Source organism: Pipistrellus kuhlii, unplaced genomic scaffold (genome assembly GCF_014108245.1).
Source record: "Pipistrellus kuhlii isolate mPipKuh1 unplaced genomic scaffold, mPipKuh1.p scaffold_m20_p_56, whole genome shotgun sequence".
In the NCBI taxonomy this organism is placed as follows: domain Eukaryota; kingdom Metazoa; phylum Chordata; class Mammalia; order Chiroptera; family Vespertilionidae; genus Pipistrellus; species Pipistrellus kuhlii.
The window spans coordinates 758,164-775,256 of NW_023425558.1; the positions used below are offsets into that span (position 1 = coordinate 758,164).

The 17,093-nt window shown below is 55.4% G+C and overlaps 1 protein-coding gene and 1 long non-coding RNA gene across 3 annotated transcripts; one reads left to right on the forward strand and one right to left on the reverse strand.

Moving 5' to 3' along the window:
* The first annotated feature begins 397 nt into the window (after positions 1-397).
* Positions 398-14,806, forward strand: BBS1 (Bardet-Biedl syndrome 1). 2 transcript variants are annotated; one of them, XM_036416749.2, is made up of 17 exons: positions 398-501; positions 730-806; positions 922-956; positions 2,602-2,874; positions 2,985-3,031; positions 3,155-3,193; positions 3,294-3,366; positions 4,928-5,059; positions 5,948-6,054; positions 7,717-7,837; positions 7,972-8,130; positions 9,081-9,150; positions 9,567-9,725; positions 10,574-10,707; positions 11,586-11,720; positions 12,068-12,154; positions 12,622-14,806. In XM_036416749.2, the coding sequence occupies exons 1-17, from the start codon at positions 455-457 to the stop codon at positions 12,706-12,708; spliced, it is 1,782 nt and encodes a 593-aa protein (XP_036272642.1). In that variant the 5' UTR covers positions 398-454; the 3' UTR covers positions 12,709-14,806. The 2 variants fall into 2 exon arrangements, with proteins under 2 accessions (XP_036272642.1, XP_045429758.1); XM_045573802.1 differs by having other exon boundaries at positions 419-501; positions 733-806.
* LOC118706989 lies at positions 5,804-15,824 on the reverse strand. Its single transcript, XR_004984165.2, has 3 exons — positions 15,709-15,824; positions 13,741-13,747; positions 5,804-5,817 (listed from the first exon to the last, which is right to left on the reverse strand). It is a non-coding gene; the product is annotated as an uncharacterized LOC118706989 (long non-coding RNA).
* Positions 15,825-17,093: the final 1,269 nt, after the last annotated feature.

Consider the following 17,093-nt stretch of genomic DNA (forward strand, 5'->3'; position numbering starts at 1 on the left):
CTTCAGTCAGAATCCCAGGGTTTAATCTCTTGAGCCTTGTGTTTTGTTTTCTGAGCCTTGATCTTGAGAAGAAAGGACGTGGCCCTTTTCAGCTTGAAGGGACCGGTTACTTTTGCTCAGAATCACTGGAAGGACTTCTCTCCAGGCTGGAAGCCATAGCGCCTGCCGCTCACCCAGCGGTGACAGGGCCCAGATGCCGCGGCCGGGAAGGAGCAGAGGGAGAGAAACCCTATGAGCCGGGAAGGAGCAGAAGTAGGTAGATCCTATGAGCCGGGGTGAGGGCTTGCGCTTTGGCCGCCAGCAGCCCCGCCAGGCAGCCAGCACGCCCCGCGGGGCCGCTCAGGCTCGGGCGGAACGTTGCGCGGCCGGAACGTTTGTGCGCGAGCTTCCCGGAGCGCCGGGCTGTGGCACGCGGAGGCTTCCGGAGCCGGTTGCCAGGGCGACGCCTGCGAAGATGGCCGCTGCGCCTCCGTCGGATTTCAATGGCGGTAAAGTGGAGAGGTGAGGGCCCCAGTCCTTTCGGCCTCTTTTCCTACAGACGTGAAGAGGGGGCGCCGGGACCTGGCTCCCGAGGTTCTGGGACAGCTAGGGAAACTGAGGCCCAAATGGGGTCTCCCTCTCTCTCTCTCAGGGGCGGAGCCTGGGCTGGGACCCCCAGTTCCGGGCTCCCCCACACCTCGCTCCCAGAGACCAGCTCCCGCCCTGGGCACTCCCCCCTCCCTCTCCCAGCAGTGAGGCCGGCTCCAAATGGCTGGACGCGCACTACGACCCCCTGGCCAGCATCCACACCTTCTCCGCCTGCCTGGGTGAGTCTGGGCCCCGGGCCCCGGGCCCCGGGCCCCGGGAGGTGAGCTGTCAGCACCGGTTCTGCAGCGAAGCCTCCGGGCGGACACCGGCTGATGGCTCCCCTGTGTTTTCCAGCGCTGGCAGACCTGCACGGGGACGGCGAGTACAAGGTAAGGCACCCCCCAGCAGGAGAACTGTGTGTGTGTGTGTGTGTGTGTGTGTGAGCGTGTGTGTGAGCGTGTGTGTGTGAGCGTGTGTGTGTGTGTGAGTGTGTGTTTGAGTGTGTGTGTGTGTGTGTGTGAGTGTGTGTGTGTGTGTGTGTGAGTGTGTGAGCGTGTGTGTGTGAGCGTGTGTGTGTGTGAGTGTGTGTGTGTGTGTGTGAGTGTGAGTGTGTGTGTGTGTGTGTGTGTGTGTGTGTGTGTGTTTGCGTGAGATACCAGAATTGACATGTCCCCTTGGCTCCAAAGCAGCTCAGCACAGTGTGGGCGGAATTCGTGAGTACTCTGAAACAGCACATTTAGTGTTAAATTTTATCTCTATGTGGAAGGTGAAGAGACTCCATGGTTTCCTAATACAGAATGCTGCTGGGATTTTACTAAGACAAAGCCTCTTAATTGTGTTAATTCTTTGCTGGAAGGGCAGGCGCCTCCCTTGGCTGGATGCGAGGGGGTAGGATCTGGAGGGGAGTAGAAGGGAATTGAAGTGACTTTTGTGATTATCAAAAGGACATACCCTGTTTCCCCGAAAATAAGACATTGTCTTATATTAATTTTTGCTCCCAAAGATGTGCTAGATCTTATTTTCAGGGGATGTCTTATTTTTCCATGAAGAAGAATATGGTACACATTTATTGTTAAATGAAAATAAAGGAGATTTATTACCTGTATACGGTACGGTAGTACAGTAGTTGTCAACACAAACCAGACAAACTGAGAATCCTACAGTATCAAGAATTTACTCATTTATTCAATGACAATCATGTCATCATCTCCTGGAAAATCATCATAACAATCCAATTCCTGAATTTCCTGGTGAATTTCTTGTGACTCCATTTCTTTCAGAATCAGTGGACCAAATCTCTCATGTTTAGCCTAGGGGGGGGCCTTAATTTCGGAGGATGCCTTATATTTCACTCAGAAGGAAACCTGATTAGCCATGAGCTGATAATTGTTGAAGCTGGATGATGGGTTCATTATATGAATCTGTCTACTTTTATCTATGACTGAAATTTTTCCATAATACAAAGGTTGAGATTTAATTTTAAACATAAAGAGAGCCCATTGGTCCATGAACCAAGACACCTGGGTTATGGGCTTGATGCTCAGTAGGGAGCGTGCGGTAGGCAGCCAATCAATGATTCCTTAGCTCTGTTCCCATTTGGAAGTCAGAAGCCCAGACAAGAGTTTCCAGTGCCTCACTGACCTCGGCCACTGTGCCAGGGTCTAGAATGCTGCCTGGCAGGGAGCAGGCCCTGAAATATTTGCTGAATGAATAATGAAAACATCAGCTGCCACCTACTCCTCACTAGGACTCACCGCGTTCTGTGATTCATGATCTCATTGGATTTTCACTGCAGGTGTCATGAAATTGATATTCCTATTTTGCTGGTGGGGAAACAGGCACAGGAAGTTTAGGCTCAGCTGGTCTCTGAGAGTGAGGTCCCAAGGTCACAGACCTTGCAAGCCCTATCGCAAAGCATTTGCTGTTGGGAGGGAGTGAATGAATACGCACCAGCAAAAAGACTGAGCCCAAGAAGAGGGTTAGCGGCAAGGTCTGTAGACTCTGAGCCTGGGGTAAGCCAGCCTCTCTTCACAGCTGGTGGTGGGGGACCTCGGCCCGGGTGGGCAGCAGCCCCGCCTGAAGGTGCTCAAAGGACCCAGAGTGCTGACTGAAAGCCCTCTCTCCGAGCTGCCGGCCGCTGCTGTCACCTTCCTCAAGGACCACCACGAGCCCCGAACGCCAGCACTGGCGCTCGCTTCGGGCCCCTGTGTGTATGTGTACAAGAACCTGAGGCCCTACTTCAAGTTCAGCCTGCCCCCGCTGCCTGTGAACCCCCTGGAAGAAGATCTTTGGGACCAAGCCAAAGAGGTAAGGTGTGTGGGTGGGAACAAGAAGGCAAAGATGGCCGCCACTGGGGCCTCCTCCTTCTCTGCGGCTCTGGAGTGCACAGGCCTTACCTTCTGCCTGTGCTGTTACAGGACCGGATCGACCCCTTGACCCTGAAGGAGATGCTGGAAGGCATCCGGTGAGGGCCCCCTCCCCTTCACTCGCCTCCCACCCTGCCCTCCGACTCTTTCACCCAGAGCTCTCGGTCTGACCCAGGGCTCTGCTCCTCAGCTAACCCGCCCCGACTGCCCTTCTCTTCCAGGGAGAAGGCAGAGGTGCCTCTGTCTGTGCAGTCGCTCAGGTGAGGGCCTCGGAGGGCCTGGGCTCTGGGAGCTCCCAGGGGAAGGGAGTGGCTGAGGGGCCTTGGAGGACAGCCAGGCCCAGGGCTGCGTGCTCTCCAGGTTTCTGCAGCTGGAGCTGAGTGAAATGGAGGCATTTGTGAACCAGCACAAGTCCAAGGCCATCAAACGCCAGGTAATGCCCCTTGTCCTCATTTCCCCATTAAAAATACGGATAATTTTTTAAAAAACCACCTAACATCAGAGCTAAATCCTACATCCAGACCTGACTAGTTTCACTTAGCGGTTTCCCTTCCAATCCTGCCCCATAGGTATGGCCATGCAGCTGCAGGGCCTTCCCCATTTCCGGTTAAGTGACAGCTGTGGCTTGATCTGTAGCTCTGTAACTTTATAGAGCTTTCATTGTCTGGAGGGTAAAGGTACTATATTCTCAGAGGAAATTTGGAAAATAAAAGTATAAAGGAGAAATAGAAATGACAACAATCTCACTACCTGAGGTACTGGCTCTTCTTGTGAATTTGGTACATTTCCTTCACAAATACACTTTTACATCCTGCTTCCCTTGAGTAACAACATATTTGGGGCATTAAAGAATTTAAAAATGGTTTTAGCGGCCCCTGGAATATTTAATTGATTTCTCATTATGTCCTTCTTTGTTTATATAACTAGTCACATGCAAGTCATCTGACAAAACAATGTGTCCCTTTTATTCACTTCATAGGTAGTTTTTTTGTTAGTTACACTTCTAATTGCTTTATTGATGAACCTATTCTCTGATGAACTCTATTGGTTCCTGACCTCGGGGCTGACCCTTAGTCTGGGGACAGACTCCCGGAGCTGTGCTTCGTGTTTTAGAAAGCCTCCTGGGAGCCATGGGGTCCCTTGAGCCAAGCATGTTGATGAACACAGTTTTCAGCCGTTGGCTGGTCTTAGACCAGCTCTGTGAGAAGCATGTTCTCCCTGCTGACCAGCAGCTAGATCCACAGTTGTCACCATCTTTGAGTATTTCTAAAATCAGGAGGTGGATTGTTGCTCAAAGATGCAGTTTGGGGGCAGAGGGAAATCTTTCTAAGTGTGTCATGGTTACCTGATTGGGACACTGAGTTCCATACTTCTGTAACCTGTCTCCTTCCCTCAGCTTTTAATCTTAAAGATGATCACTCAATGAGCAGCTTTATTCAGGGAAACATTTGGTTCTGCTAAAGTATCTCCACAGGAGAAACCCCTAAAGGGGGTCATCCCCTTCTCTCTTGTTTTCTCTCCGATCACAATTACAAAAGGAACAGGTGCCCACTGCAGAGATTACAGAAAAGCCCGCTGCAGAGGTTAAATGGCAGCGGGAGCTTGTTGTCCAGAGACAACCAGTGTTCGTATTTAAGGGTTTAGCCTTTCAGCGTGTTTTTCTATTCAGACATTTTTAAAAACTGAGATTATGTAACTTTTTACCTATTTTTTTTCCTCTTAATACATTAGAAGTGCTCTTCCTATCTTTGAATCGTCTTTTAAAATGTGATTTCTTAAATGTCTGCATGGCTTAGGATCATAGGGATAGTTCATAATAGACAATCTTTTGTTAGAAAGTTAGGTTTGTTGCAGCAAACACATTTGTACATAAATCTTTAGCCTCTCTGATCCTCTTCCTCCTGTTTTACCCTCTTTCTTCCCTCCTGTGGTGTCTTGGGGGTGTGGGGGGATGGTGTGTGGGGACCCCGGGTGACCCCTGTGTCCTCCTGCAGACAGTCATCACCACCATGACCACCTTAAAGAAGAACCTGGCTGACGAGGATGCTGTGTCGTGCTTGGTGCTGGGCACCGAGAACAGGGAACTGCTGGTGCTGGACCCCGAGGCCTTCACCACTCTGGCCACGGTCAGTGTGGCCCGACCGGCTCCCTGCAGCCCAGGCCCAGGCTGCGTGCCCTCCCTCTGTCCCCGCCTCTCCTGCTCCCCGGGCCCTCCCTCTGTCCCCGCCTCTCCTGCTCCCCAGGCCCTCCCTCTGTCCCCGCCTCTCCCGCTCCCAGCTCCCTGCGGCCTAGGCTGTGTGCCCTCCCTCTGTCCCCGCCTCTCCTGCTCCCAGTTCCTGTAATGCATGCTCCTTTTAGGAAAATTATAAAATATAGATAAGCATAAAGAAAAATATATAAGGAAATCCCACCACTCGCAGACATTTACTATTAAAATTTCAACAAATGTCTTTCCTGACATTTCATATTTAGACATAGATATATAACTATATACATAACTATATGTAAATATATATATTTTTTGTAAAAAAATATATACATATATATAATTATGTACATAATTATATATATATGTGTATATATATATATTATTTTTTACAAAAACGGCCTGTGGTACAGGATCCCATAACTTGCTCTTTTCCCATAGCAGTGGCTCATCAGTGTCTTTCCACATCTATATAAAACCACATTCTCCTTTTCAAAGGCCTCCCAGTATCCGTTTTATAGCTTTACAACATTTATTTAAAGTTTTCACTATTAACAGCACTGCAGCAGGCATTCTGCCCAAATGTCTCTGCATGCCTGTCTACATGTCCCCTTAGGATGCACTCCTAGAAGCGGCATAGTTTAGTCGAAGGCTTGTGCTGCATGTTGCTCAGTTTGCCTCCAGAAAAATTGTACAAGTTAGAACTGACCAGTGGGGAAGCTGGGACTTCAGATACAGGGCAGCGGGTCCTTCAGGTCGGGAAGGACGGGGCTCGGAGAAACGGGACGTTTGAGCCTCCTGTCCGCAGATGAAGCTGCCCAGCGTGCCCGCCTTCCTGGAGGTGTCCGGCCAGTTCGACGTGGAGTTCCGGCTTGCGGCGGCCTGCCGCAACGGGAACGTCTACATCCTGAGAAGGTACCACTCAGGTCTCTGGGCCGGAAAGAACAGCTCAGGTACCGGGCGGTGTCAGCTTTGCAGGACGAGCAGGGACTTGGGCTTGAGTTTGGGAATGGAAGGAGCTGAGCTGAGCCCAGGAGCACGGGCGTATCCGGAGGCTCGTGGGATGGGGGCTGGCGAAGGGGGAGACCGGCTGGGTGGCTGAGGCACGCACACAATGCAGTCAGAAATTGGAAGAAATAAAAATGGTCCCTCATATTTGTTAGGTTGTTTTATAGGTATGTGACACTTCAGTGTGGTAGTTTGATATTCCTACAGCATTCGTTTTTTTAATTGAGAGATGTTTTTGAGCACCTACTTAAGCATTATATAAGGCACATGTGTCAAACACAAGGCCCGCGGGCCAAATCTGTCCTGCCAGGCCTTGCAATGTGGCCCGCACCGCGCTGTCATCACTGCACTCCGCTGCGTTTCCATCACAATGACAGTTTATGACGGTTCAGTAAACCATTCGGCCCGTGATTTAGGCTGGATTTTAGATTTTGGCCCCTTCTCTGATTGAGTTCGACACCCCTAATATAAGGTATTGATGAACAAAATGAACATATTTTCTGCCCTTATGGGAAGACAGATATTAAAGTCAACAAACCACGGGATAAACAATGGGGTCAAGGTGATCAGCAAACGCCTGTCCGTGGGAATGACTTAAAGGGGTAGAAGGGGCCAGTTTTCCCCAAGTTCAGAAAGAGTGTGTGGGCGGAGAGCCTGAGCAAACTGAGGTGGGGAAGACGGGCATGTGCTGCCCAGCGTGGCGGGCACGGAGGCGGTGGGTGAAACGACACGAAGGCCAGGTTGGCTCATGCCGGACCCTTAGGATGTGGTCACAATTTTGGATTTTACCTGAGTCTAGTGGGAAGCTGCTACTGGATTTTACAGAATGGCACGACCCATTCACATATTTGAAAGATTACTGGGTGGAAGGTAGGTTGGCAGGAGGCCCAGGGACCGGTGGGAGAGCCTCAGCTGGGACATGACGTTGGCCCAGACTCGGTGATGACGGACATGGGCCATAGCCCGTGATTGGGAGGCAGGAACTACCCCTACTTTCTGGGAAGAGAAACAGCCCTAGCTGGGTTGGCTCAGTGGATAGTGTCAGCTTGTGGACTAAGAGTCTCAGGTTCAATTCCAGTCAAGGGCACATACCCAGGGTTCTGGGCTTGATCCCCGGTAGGGGGCGTGGGGAAGGCAGCTGATCAGTGATTCTCTCTCATCGTTGATGTTTCTATCTCTTCCTCTCTGGAATCAATGACAATATATTTTAAAGAGAGAGAGAGAAACAGACTCAGAGGCCAGGACATGGAAGCTGTGCAATTACACACTAACTCCGTGCTGTTCCGATAAATTATTAAAGTGCTGAAGTCCACTCGCATACACCTGGCTCCACTCACTGTAAACAGTCAGCAGCCAGGTTATCACAGGTCACTGCAGTGAAGGTAGGAGGGAGGCCAAGGAGGAGGACACGCATCATGCTCCTCAGGGTCACACAGCTGTTAGGAGGTGCAGGTGGAAGGAATACCATGGCCTCTGCTGTGGGCCGAGGTTCCTTCCAGGACAGTCTGTGGGGCTCAGAAGGGAGGGAGAGAGGGTGTCTCTGGCTGGGAGAGTCTCTTCACTCCACAGGGACTCCAAGTGCCCCAAGTACTGCATCGAGCTGAGTGCCCAGCCTGTGGGGCTTGTCCGGGTCCACAAGGTCCTGGTGGTGGGCAGCAACCAAGACAGCCTGCATGGCTTCACCCACAAGGTATGGCCCTGGGCGAGCACCCGCCCCACCCCATCTCTCCACACATGTCTCCCAGATCCCCCTTCCCGGCACTTTCAGCCATCCCCCTCTCCATCCCAACCCTAAGCCCCGCAACCCCCTGGCTGTCCCTCCAGGGTAAGAGGCTGTGGACGGTGCAGATGCCTGCGGCCATCCTGACCATGAACCTCCTGGAGCAGCATTCCCGGGGCCTGCAGGCCGTCATGGCTGGGCTAGCCAATGGCGAGGTCCGCATTTACCAGGACAAGACCCTGCTCAACGTCATCCGCACCCCGGTGAGCCCTGCTCCTGGCCTCACTCTCACCTGGAGGGCAGATTCCGCTCCACCCACCACCCTGGGCTTCTAATGCATTGCAAACATTTGTCCAGAAACCTTTGTTGAGCACTTCATAACACAACTCGTTGTACTGAGGGGCATAAAGCAAGGCTAAACCCTTGCCTTCAGGGAGCTTAATGTCCAAGGTGACAGCCAGCCGAGACACAGCTGATTCGAATAGAAGGCAGACAGAAGCCAAGTGCTGAAAAGCAGAGCGGGCTGAGTGTCGGTGTAGGTAAATGGGGATGGAACTCAGGGACACTTGGTACTGCAAGTGACAGTTCTACTGGGCTTCAAAGCAGCTTGCCAAGAGGGTAAACGGAGGAACATTCCAGACAGAACAGCATGAAAAAAGGATGAGACGCACGAGTGCTCTTGATTAGGGAATCCAGGTAGTTTGGACCAGAGTTTTTCAATCATTAAGTTGTGAATCATTAAATCAAGTTAATGGGTCACCACCTGCAACAGAAAATTCAGTGTGAATCACAAGTGAAACGTATGTGTGTATGGATGTGTCAGGGGTCCTATGCCACAAAATAAAATTTGAGGGCAGGTGCTGTGTGGGATGGGAGAAGGGAGAGTAAAGAATTGACAGGAGAGGTGGGCTAGAGGCACATGGGAAGGGGGGCAGGGAGAACAGAGCCATCGGAGGTTTTTTGGAAGAATCCACGTGATCGTGTTGGTGTTGAGAGGCAGCTGTGAGGACAGAGGGAGGAAGACCGGTCTCGGAAGCTTCTTAGGAAGCCGCCCCCACAAGCCCAGGATGCTGAGTCTGGAACTGTGGCCGTGCAGAGGCAGCACTGCCCAGGCCTCGCCTCACATCTCCCCTGGGGTGCCCGACCTGCCCCCTCTGCCGCAGCCTGCTCTCCTCCCCAGTGTTTTCCCAAGTAAACTCGTGTCTGCCCGCAGGATGCAGTGACCAGCCTGTGCTTCGGCCGCTTCGGGCGGGAAGACAACACCCTCATCATGACCACGCGAGGTGAGGGGCGTGGACCGGGCACGGGAGTTGGAGCTGGGAGTGAAGGGGCAGGCCAGATCCTGGGGGAGAGGTGGGCGTGAGGCACGGGAGGACGGGGGTGTGGAAAGCAGGGCTGGCAGACACAGGGGACAGCTCATCAGCGTTTGACATGGCGACCTCAGGGCCAAGCCCGTGGCTGGGTTGTGTCTCCGGTTCACCCAGCATCCTCAGCGCCTACCCACCAGGATCGTCAAAGTGCTCCCCATATAACTGAAACGAATGAAATATCTGATGGTAGGGGGGTGTTTGGACAGACTTCATTCCGTGCAGAGATTCGGGGTCTGGGCAGCAGGGCAGAAATGAGGAGGATTGTCAGGGAAAGAGATTGGAAGGTAGTGACGGGGAGCACACAGCTGTTTCTGGCTCCGCTTCCCCAGGTGGTGGCCTGATCATCAAGATCCTGAAGCGCACGGCAGTGTTCGTGGAGGGGGGCGGGGAGCTGGGCCCCCCGCCAGCCCAGGCCACGAAACTCAGCGTGCCCCGGAAGACTCGGCTCTACGTGGACCAGACGCTGCGCGAGCGGGAGGCCGGCACCGGTGAGACTGGGCCCCGCGCTCGAAGGAAGCCTCTCCGAAGGGGAAGAATGTAAGAGGAAGCCTCCTTCTTAAGACTAATCTTCCTCCTATCCGACTGCATGCTGCTCCCTAGTCTTTCCTCCGACTCCTCCTCTCCGCCTCCTCTTCCCCCTCCGCCTCTCACTAAACTCCTCCTCCTTTCCGAATCCTCCTCCTCCGCCTCCTCTCCTCCTTTCCTCCCCTCTTTCCCTCCTACTCCTCCTCCTCCTCCTCCTCTTTCCTCCTCCTCCTTTCCTCTCCTCCTCCTCCTCCTCCTCTCCTCCTCCTCTTCCTCCTCCTCCTCCTCTTCCTCCTCCTCCTCCTCCTCCTTTCCTCCTCTTCCTCCTCCTCCTCCTCTCCTCTCTCCTCCTCTTCCTCCTCCTCCTCCTCCTCCTCCTCCTCCTCCTTCTTCCTCCTCTTTCTCCTCCTCCTCCTCTTCCTCCTCCTCCTCCTCTTCCTCCTCCTTCTCCTCCTTCTCCTTCTCCTCTCCTGCCCTGAGGCAGTGAGTGGGGCGCATGCGGCCTGGGCCCCGAGCAGTGGGAGGAGAGCTGGTGGCTGTGCAAGCTGTGCCTCCGGTAGTCCAGCCTCAGAGGCCACGGGCCCACAAATAACTTCCTCAGGCGGAAGGAGCTGTGGGTGAGGGCGGGAGCCCTTGGCATTCAGCGGAGGAAGCAGGGAGTGGTCCAGCACCAGTGTCATCAGAAGGCCTCCTTCTCCCCACATGCCCACCCTCTGCAGACCCTGCCAATGTACCTCCGTCCTGTACTGTCCCCGCCCCCTCCCCACCCGCCTCCCCTCCCGCCTCCAGCGTCAGCCCTGTGTCTCCTCAGCCATGCACCGGACCTTCCAGACCGACCTGTACCTGCTGCGCCTCCGGGCCGCCCGTGCCTACGTGCAGGCCCTCGAGTCCAGCCTGAGCCCCGTGTCCGCGACCGCCCGGGAGCCCCTCAAGCTGCACGCCGTGGTGAGCGCAGCCGCGGGGCAGCCGCAGCTTCAGAGCAGAGGGCAGAGCAGGGAGCCCTGCAGCCCAGAGCCAATTCCAAGTCAGCTCGGCCCCGTGCCCCTTCTCACCTCCCACAGGCCCGCTTTGTGAGAGCGTCTCGTCTCTCCCTGTGCCGCCTCTGCCCGCGGCTGGCCGCTCAGGGACACACTGCAGCTCCCTCGTCCCGGCCGTGCTCAGACAAGCCGGGCGTGGGGCAGGGCACACGGGTCCTCGCCGCGGGGTGTTCCGTCCCAGGGGCCCGGAGGACCCTCCCGCTGTGCGCGGGAGGACAGCTGTTCGGTTCAGCAGCTGCGGAGCCCCCGGAGCCAGGATCCCTGAGGCTGGCCCGGGCCCGGAGGAGCCCACACACCCAGGCACAGTGGCCTCAGGGTCCTCAGGGCTCCAGCCAGCTCCCACAGGTCCCTGAGGTGTGCCACTTGGCCCAGCTGGGTTTCTGACTCCTCTTTCCCTAAAGAAAGGCGGGGGGGGGGAGAGAGGAAGAGGCTACAGGGCAGCGGGGGTAAGAGGGAGGAAAATGAAATCACTTCGGCCACTGCAGGACGGGAGGGGAGGCGGGCCAAGCTCTAGGAGAGGGGCAGGGGCAGTGGTGAGGACACGGGGACCTGTATCCCCAGGCCAGCTCTGCCTCTGACCCCCCATCTGCCTCTTCCCGGCCTGGGCCTTGGCTGATTCCGTACCCACAGGGGCCAGCCTTCTGGGCCTTTTGGGAGGCAGAGGGACAGCGAGCTATCGCTAGAACAGGTGGAGGAGGTGACTGGGGACCCTGATGAGGACGCAGGGCCAGGGCACACTGTGTTCCCGCCCGAGGCCACCAGGTCTGCCCGCCCCTCCCTCCACAGGTGCAAGGCCTGGGCCCCACCTTCAAGCTCACGCTCCACCTGCAGAACACCTCGGCGGCCCGGCCCCTTCTGGGGCTGCTCGTCTGCTTCCTGCACAACGAGGCGCTCTACGCCCTGCCCAGGGCCTTCTTCAAGGTGCGGGACAGCCTCCGGGGACGCGGAAAGGTGGGGTGGGGGCTGGTTAATGCCCACAGAGCTTCCACCCGGCCGGAGGTGAGGGCTGGAGCGGCTGCAGCCGCAGGTTAGGCGAGGGCACGGCAGGGCCTCCGGGGAGAGCACCCAAGACCCGCCTCGCTGCCCTCCTCCCAGCCTGCGCGGTCTCAGCCGCAGCCGGCGCTGGGGGAGCCGCCATGCGGGCCCCCTGTGCCTCCCCCAGAGCCTGTGGCCCTGCGGCAGCGATTGGCCTGTCTGCCTCAGGGGGCACGTCCCGGTTTTCCCGGGCCCGAGGGCGGATTTCCCACCGTCTTTGTCCCCAAACGCAGGTCCCCTTGTTGGTGCCAGGGCTCAGCTACCCCCTGGAGACCTTTGTGGAGAGTCTCAGTGACAAGGGCATCTCAGACGTCATCAAGGTAGGTTGCCATTGGTACCGCTCGGGGGGGACAGGGGGAGCGTGTGGACAGGTCCCCGTGGCTGCCTGTGGGGTGGGCGTCTGCACAGGAGTGGCCTGTCTCAGGGCCAGTGCGGACTGAGCAGGGGGCCGGGCCCCGGGGGCCTGTCTCAGGGCCAGTGCGAACTGAGCAGGGGACCGGGCCCCGGGGGCCTGTCTCAGGGCCAGTGCGGACTGAGCAGGGGGCCGGGCCCCGGGGGCCTGTCTCAGGGCCAGTGCGGACTGAGCAGGGGGCCGGGCCCCGGGGGCCTGTCTCAGGGCCAGTGCGGACTGAGCAGGGGGCCGGGCCCCGGGGGCCTGTCTCAGGGCCAATGCGGACTGAGCAGGGGGCCGGGCCCCGGGGGCCTGTCTCAGGGTCAGTGCGGACTGAGCAGGGGGCCGGGCCCCGGGGGCCATGACGCTGCTCCACAGGTGAAACCTCCTCCACAGGTGCTAGTGCTTCGAGAAGGCCAGAGCGCACCCCTGCTGAGTGCCCACATCAACATGCCCGTGAGCGAGGGGCTGGCGGCTGCCTGAGCCGGGCTGGCGGTAAAGCGCCTGCGGAGTTGGGACCAGGAAGACCCAGCCCTTCACTGAGCTGATGGAGGCAGTGGCGCCTGCTCCCCGCGCAGCAGGTGCTGGGCCACAGCTCCCTCCCCCTCCTGAGCCCCCGTGCTCACCGTCCGTCCCGGGCCACCTCCAGCAGCGGTCAGCGAGTGCCAGGAGGTCCAGGCCCTGCTCCCCAGGGCGGTGCAGGCCCCGCTCGCTGGGCTCCTGCTGCTTCTCCGTCCTCCCGTTTCCTCCAGAAACCGCACGGAGCCCAGAGGCGGCTCTGAGGCATCGAGGTGAAACGGGGGCCCGGCCGCTTGTCCTGGCAGCTCCCCAGGCACAGCTCACTGCTGCCGCCGGCCCACAGAGTCGGCTGCGGCCTGGCCGGGGGCAGTCAGGCGTTACTGGGGGAGACTGAGCCCCCGTTGCTCCCGGGGGTCCCAGGAGCTTGGCTGCTGCCAGTTCAGCCCCTCATCGCTGAGCAGGGCCCCTCCTGTTCAGGGGCCCAGAGTGTAGCTGCCCCCCCACAGGGGCTTTCTGAAATCTCGGCCTCAGTCAGGGTCTCAGGCCTGTGATGCGCCATGCAGAGGGCAGAGGGCAGAGGGCAGAGGGCACTCATGCAGGGAGCTCGTGGCCCAGCCCGGACCACGTTCCTGAGACCACACAGGCGCTGCCCCTGACAGGATGCTTGTGTCCAGAACGTACGCCCAGAAGAGGCAGGCTCAGTGGGCAGAGCAGAGGGGCAGCTTGGCTCGGGGGAGTGGCATGGGGAGGAAGCCCAGAGCTGCCAATCAAGATGTGCTTCTGTGCCCAGGAGCCAGAGCAGCCGTGTAGGTGGGAGTTCACCTGGCAGCGGCCGGTGTGAGGGGATTCGCTGGAAAGGCACGGACAAGAGGCTTGAGTGGTCAGAGGCTGAGCAATGGCACACGTTTAGCCACAAGAACCAGAGACCACAGTCCCGGCCTCGGTGCTTCATACCCTGGCTGTCTGCCTGGCCACCTCCCAGCATTCTGGGGCCACTCCTGAGCTAGGAGCCCCACTCCCGGAGGACCTGCACCTCCCCGCTCTGAGCAGGAGCAGCCCGATGTGTGGTGACAGCTCAGGGTTGTAAGCCAACTCCTGGGGACCTCAGTTTCCCTTGTGTAAACTGAGGCAGTGTGACCAGTTCTGCTCTGAAATCCTATGGGCCTGGCAGCCCCTCAGAGGGAGGGAGGTGTCGGCGCCAGCAAAAACTTGGCAGGAATAACAACAGCCTTTGCCCCGAGGCCCAGGGCCCCGAGCTGACTGCCACTGCCAGGCAGCCTGTGCCCAAGACACAGCGAGGGACAGCCACCCCCTCGCCCCCTGAGGAATGCATTCTGGGGCCAGATTAATCAGTTAACTGCCACGATATTTTGAATTTAATTTATAAAGGTCTGCTGCTTGCGTCTATAGATGCTTATGGCGTACAAATGGTTAAGAGAAGCAAGGGGTCTAGACAGAGAAGAGCCCCCCCCCCCTTCTCTGTACAGTCCGGCCTCTTCCAGACACGGACCAACTGGGAGAGGGTGGTGGAGGGTTCTCGATCAAAGCAACTGATGCGCAGGGAGAACAAGTTGGAGGTTTCACCTGGAAATGGACAGACAGGGAGAGGGCATGGGGGCACAGCAGGTCACTGTCAGCCAGACTCAGCTTCACCCGAAGAGCTTTCAGGAAGCTTGTCCCACGAGGGCCTGCCCTACAAGGTGCAGCCCTCGTCACCGGTGCTGTGTGCTCGGGGCTGGGCCATCACTGCTCCCGTGGCTGTGATGACCCAGATGACCTCACAGTCCCCTTCACCCCAGTCCGGTGACGAACTGTGTGAACTCCTCTGGGTTCTTCTCATGGCTGTTCACGGCGACAGCGGAGAAACTGCTCCTGTGCCCAGCAACTAAGGTGCGCTTACATGATGGACTCCCATGTGCTGTCACTAAAATACATGAACTGTGGTGATGTGGTCAGTGTAAATGAAGCAAGAAGCAGTGCACGGGACCCAGGGCCTCACTGGTCAGGACTCCAGGAAATTGTGTACATTGAGGAGGAGTTGATGCCTGTAAAAAAAATATTTGTCTAAAACGGCCTGCTAAGTACCATGGATTAGACCCTAAGCAGAGAGCGTCTCCCCACCCTGGTGCTGCTCCCCTGCACTCATCTGCAGTTACCTCGGCTATTGATGGTGTATCATGCTTGCACTGGTCTTGCTCCATTTGTCAACCTCAGACACTGTCTGTTGGCTCCCTGTCCCTAACAGATGAGGGACACCTCCCTTGTCTTTTCAGTTTGTAGGTAAATTGACATTCAGTTTGGATTACAATTTATATTTACTGTGAACCAAGAATCGGACTGTAATTAAATAATTTGAGTCCCTTTTTGTTCTTCATGGAATTAATGAGCCTGTTTTTTTCATTTGCTTAGTTTTCTGTGCTGGGTCTGACCGGTCCTCCTTTACTGGACACTGGCCTCCGTCAGGGGGCACGTCTGCTGGCTCCCTTTGCCAGCACCCAATCCTGGCCCTGTCTTCCTCCAGCGTCTGCACCCCTCCTCTGGTGAAGCACATCCACAGGTCCTTTCTCTAAAAAGCCACCAGAGTTCACATCATAAGGCACTGTTTGTCTGAAATTTTTTCTTAAAAATATTTTTTTTTATTGATTTGAGGGAGAAATAGAAGTATCGATGAGAGTCACTGGTCAGCTGCCTCCTGCACCTTCCCTCCCCACACTGGGGACTGAGCCGCCAACCAGGCCTGTGCCCTGACTGGGAATCGAACTGTGACCTCCTGGTTCATAGGTCAATGCTCACCCACTGAGCCACACCAGCCAGGCTGAAATTCTCTTTATTCAATTCATACATATATGTGATAGTTCAGGTCATAAAACTTGAAGTTGAGAATCATTTTCATGCATAAAAATCATTTTCAGGCAGTACTCCTATTCATTTTTATTTTTGTAATGCTATTGAGAAGTCCCTAACCTCCTCTCTTTGAGGCTCTGAAATGTCAGGACACACCTTATTCTGTGTCTTATTCTGCTGTGGGTAGAGATGTGCATCCTTCCGTTCTGGAAAATCTCCCATTTTCTCTCGAATTCTGATTAGGCCAGCATCTGTTAAATCCAGAGAGAACAGGACCGATCCTCTGATTTTCTTCTCTCATCTCTTATTGTCCTTTTATTCTGTTTTTGAGAGATTTGTATCTTCCAGCTCTTCTCTGAAATTGTTTTTAAAGTGCTATTATTTTCTCAGCTCTTTTTGTTCTCTGTTCAGTCTTCGATTGTGGTGTCCTTTCAAGGAGCTCAACAACACCATCAATCAGCTGGATATAACTGACACCCCCAGACTGCTTCCCCAGAGAACACACATTTCCTGAGTCCACAGGGACGTTTACCGGAGACCACATTCTGAGCACAGAAAACACATTCACAGACTTAGAAAAGAATAGGAATCGCAGTGTCTGCTATCAGACCGAATGGCATTGACTGGAAAATTCAATTTCATGTAGATGTTGATTCCCCAAAACTGACCTGTAGATTCAGTTCCATTCACAGTCTCAAAGAGGTTTTTACTGTTGGAACGTCACAAGCTGATTCTAAATTCTACACGGAAGCACAGGATCAAGAACAGATCACAGGGGATCATACACAGAGGGGCAGAATAGAAAAACAGATTGTGGTACAGTCAAAGGGTCACCATTCAGCAAAGGAGGAGTGCCCTACAGCTGCGCATTTAGACAAATCTCAGACACTGAGTGAAAGAGCAAGTCATAGAACAAACATGCAAATAAACATTTACATAAAATTCAAAACATGCAGAACCAATACAAATGTAATGAAACTACAGAACAGAGCCAGAGAGCGATTGAGACTAGTGTGTCCTCTACCAGGCAGGGCACGGGAGGGACTGCAAAGGGAATGGTATCCATTTCTTAGTTGGGTGGGAGCATGTTCCTCTTTATAAATATTTTCTCACATCTCCTTTTTATCTTAAAACCCCCTCAGAAACAAAAACACACAAAAAGATTCTGGAGGAGGGGTAAATGGGACAGGTGGTTTGCCATGCCCATGTCTCAGAGCAGCCTCCCAGGCAGCGTCTGGAGGCTTTCACTTAATCCCATGTTGGTCCTGCCTCTCATTCTATCCGCTCCAGTGCCCCGAGACGTAAAGCTTCCTCAAACAGCCTCCTCGCCCCCCCAGAGGGTGGCTGCTTGGCTGTCGGGGGTGGGGTGGGCACTGGGGGGAAAGCCATCCTAGCTGCTCCTCAGACTGGGCCAGCCCCTCGTCAGCCCCAGACCTTGCCTTCCACGTTGCTCATGGAATTCCTGAGCATCTGCAGGTCCTGGGAGGCAGCCTGGCTGCCTGTAG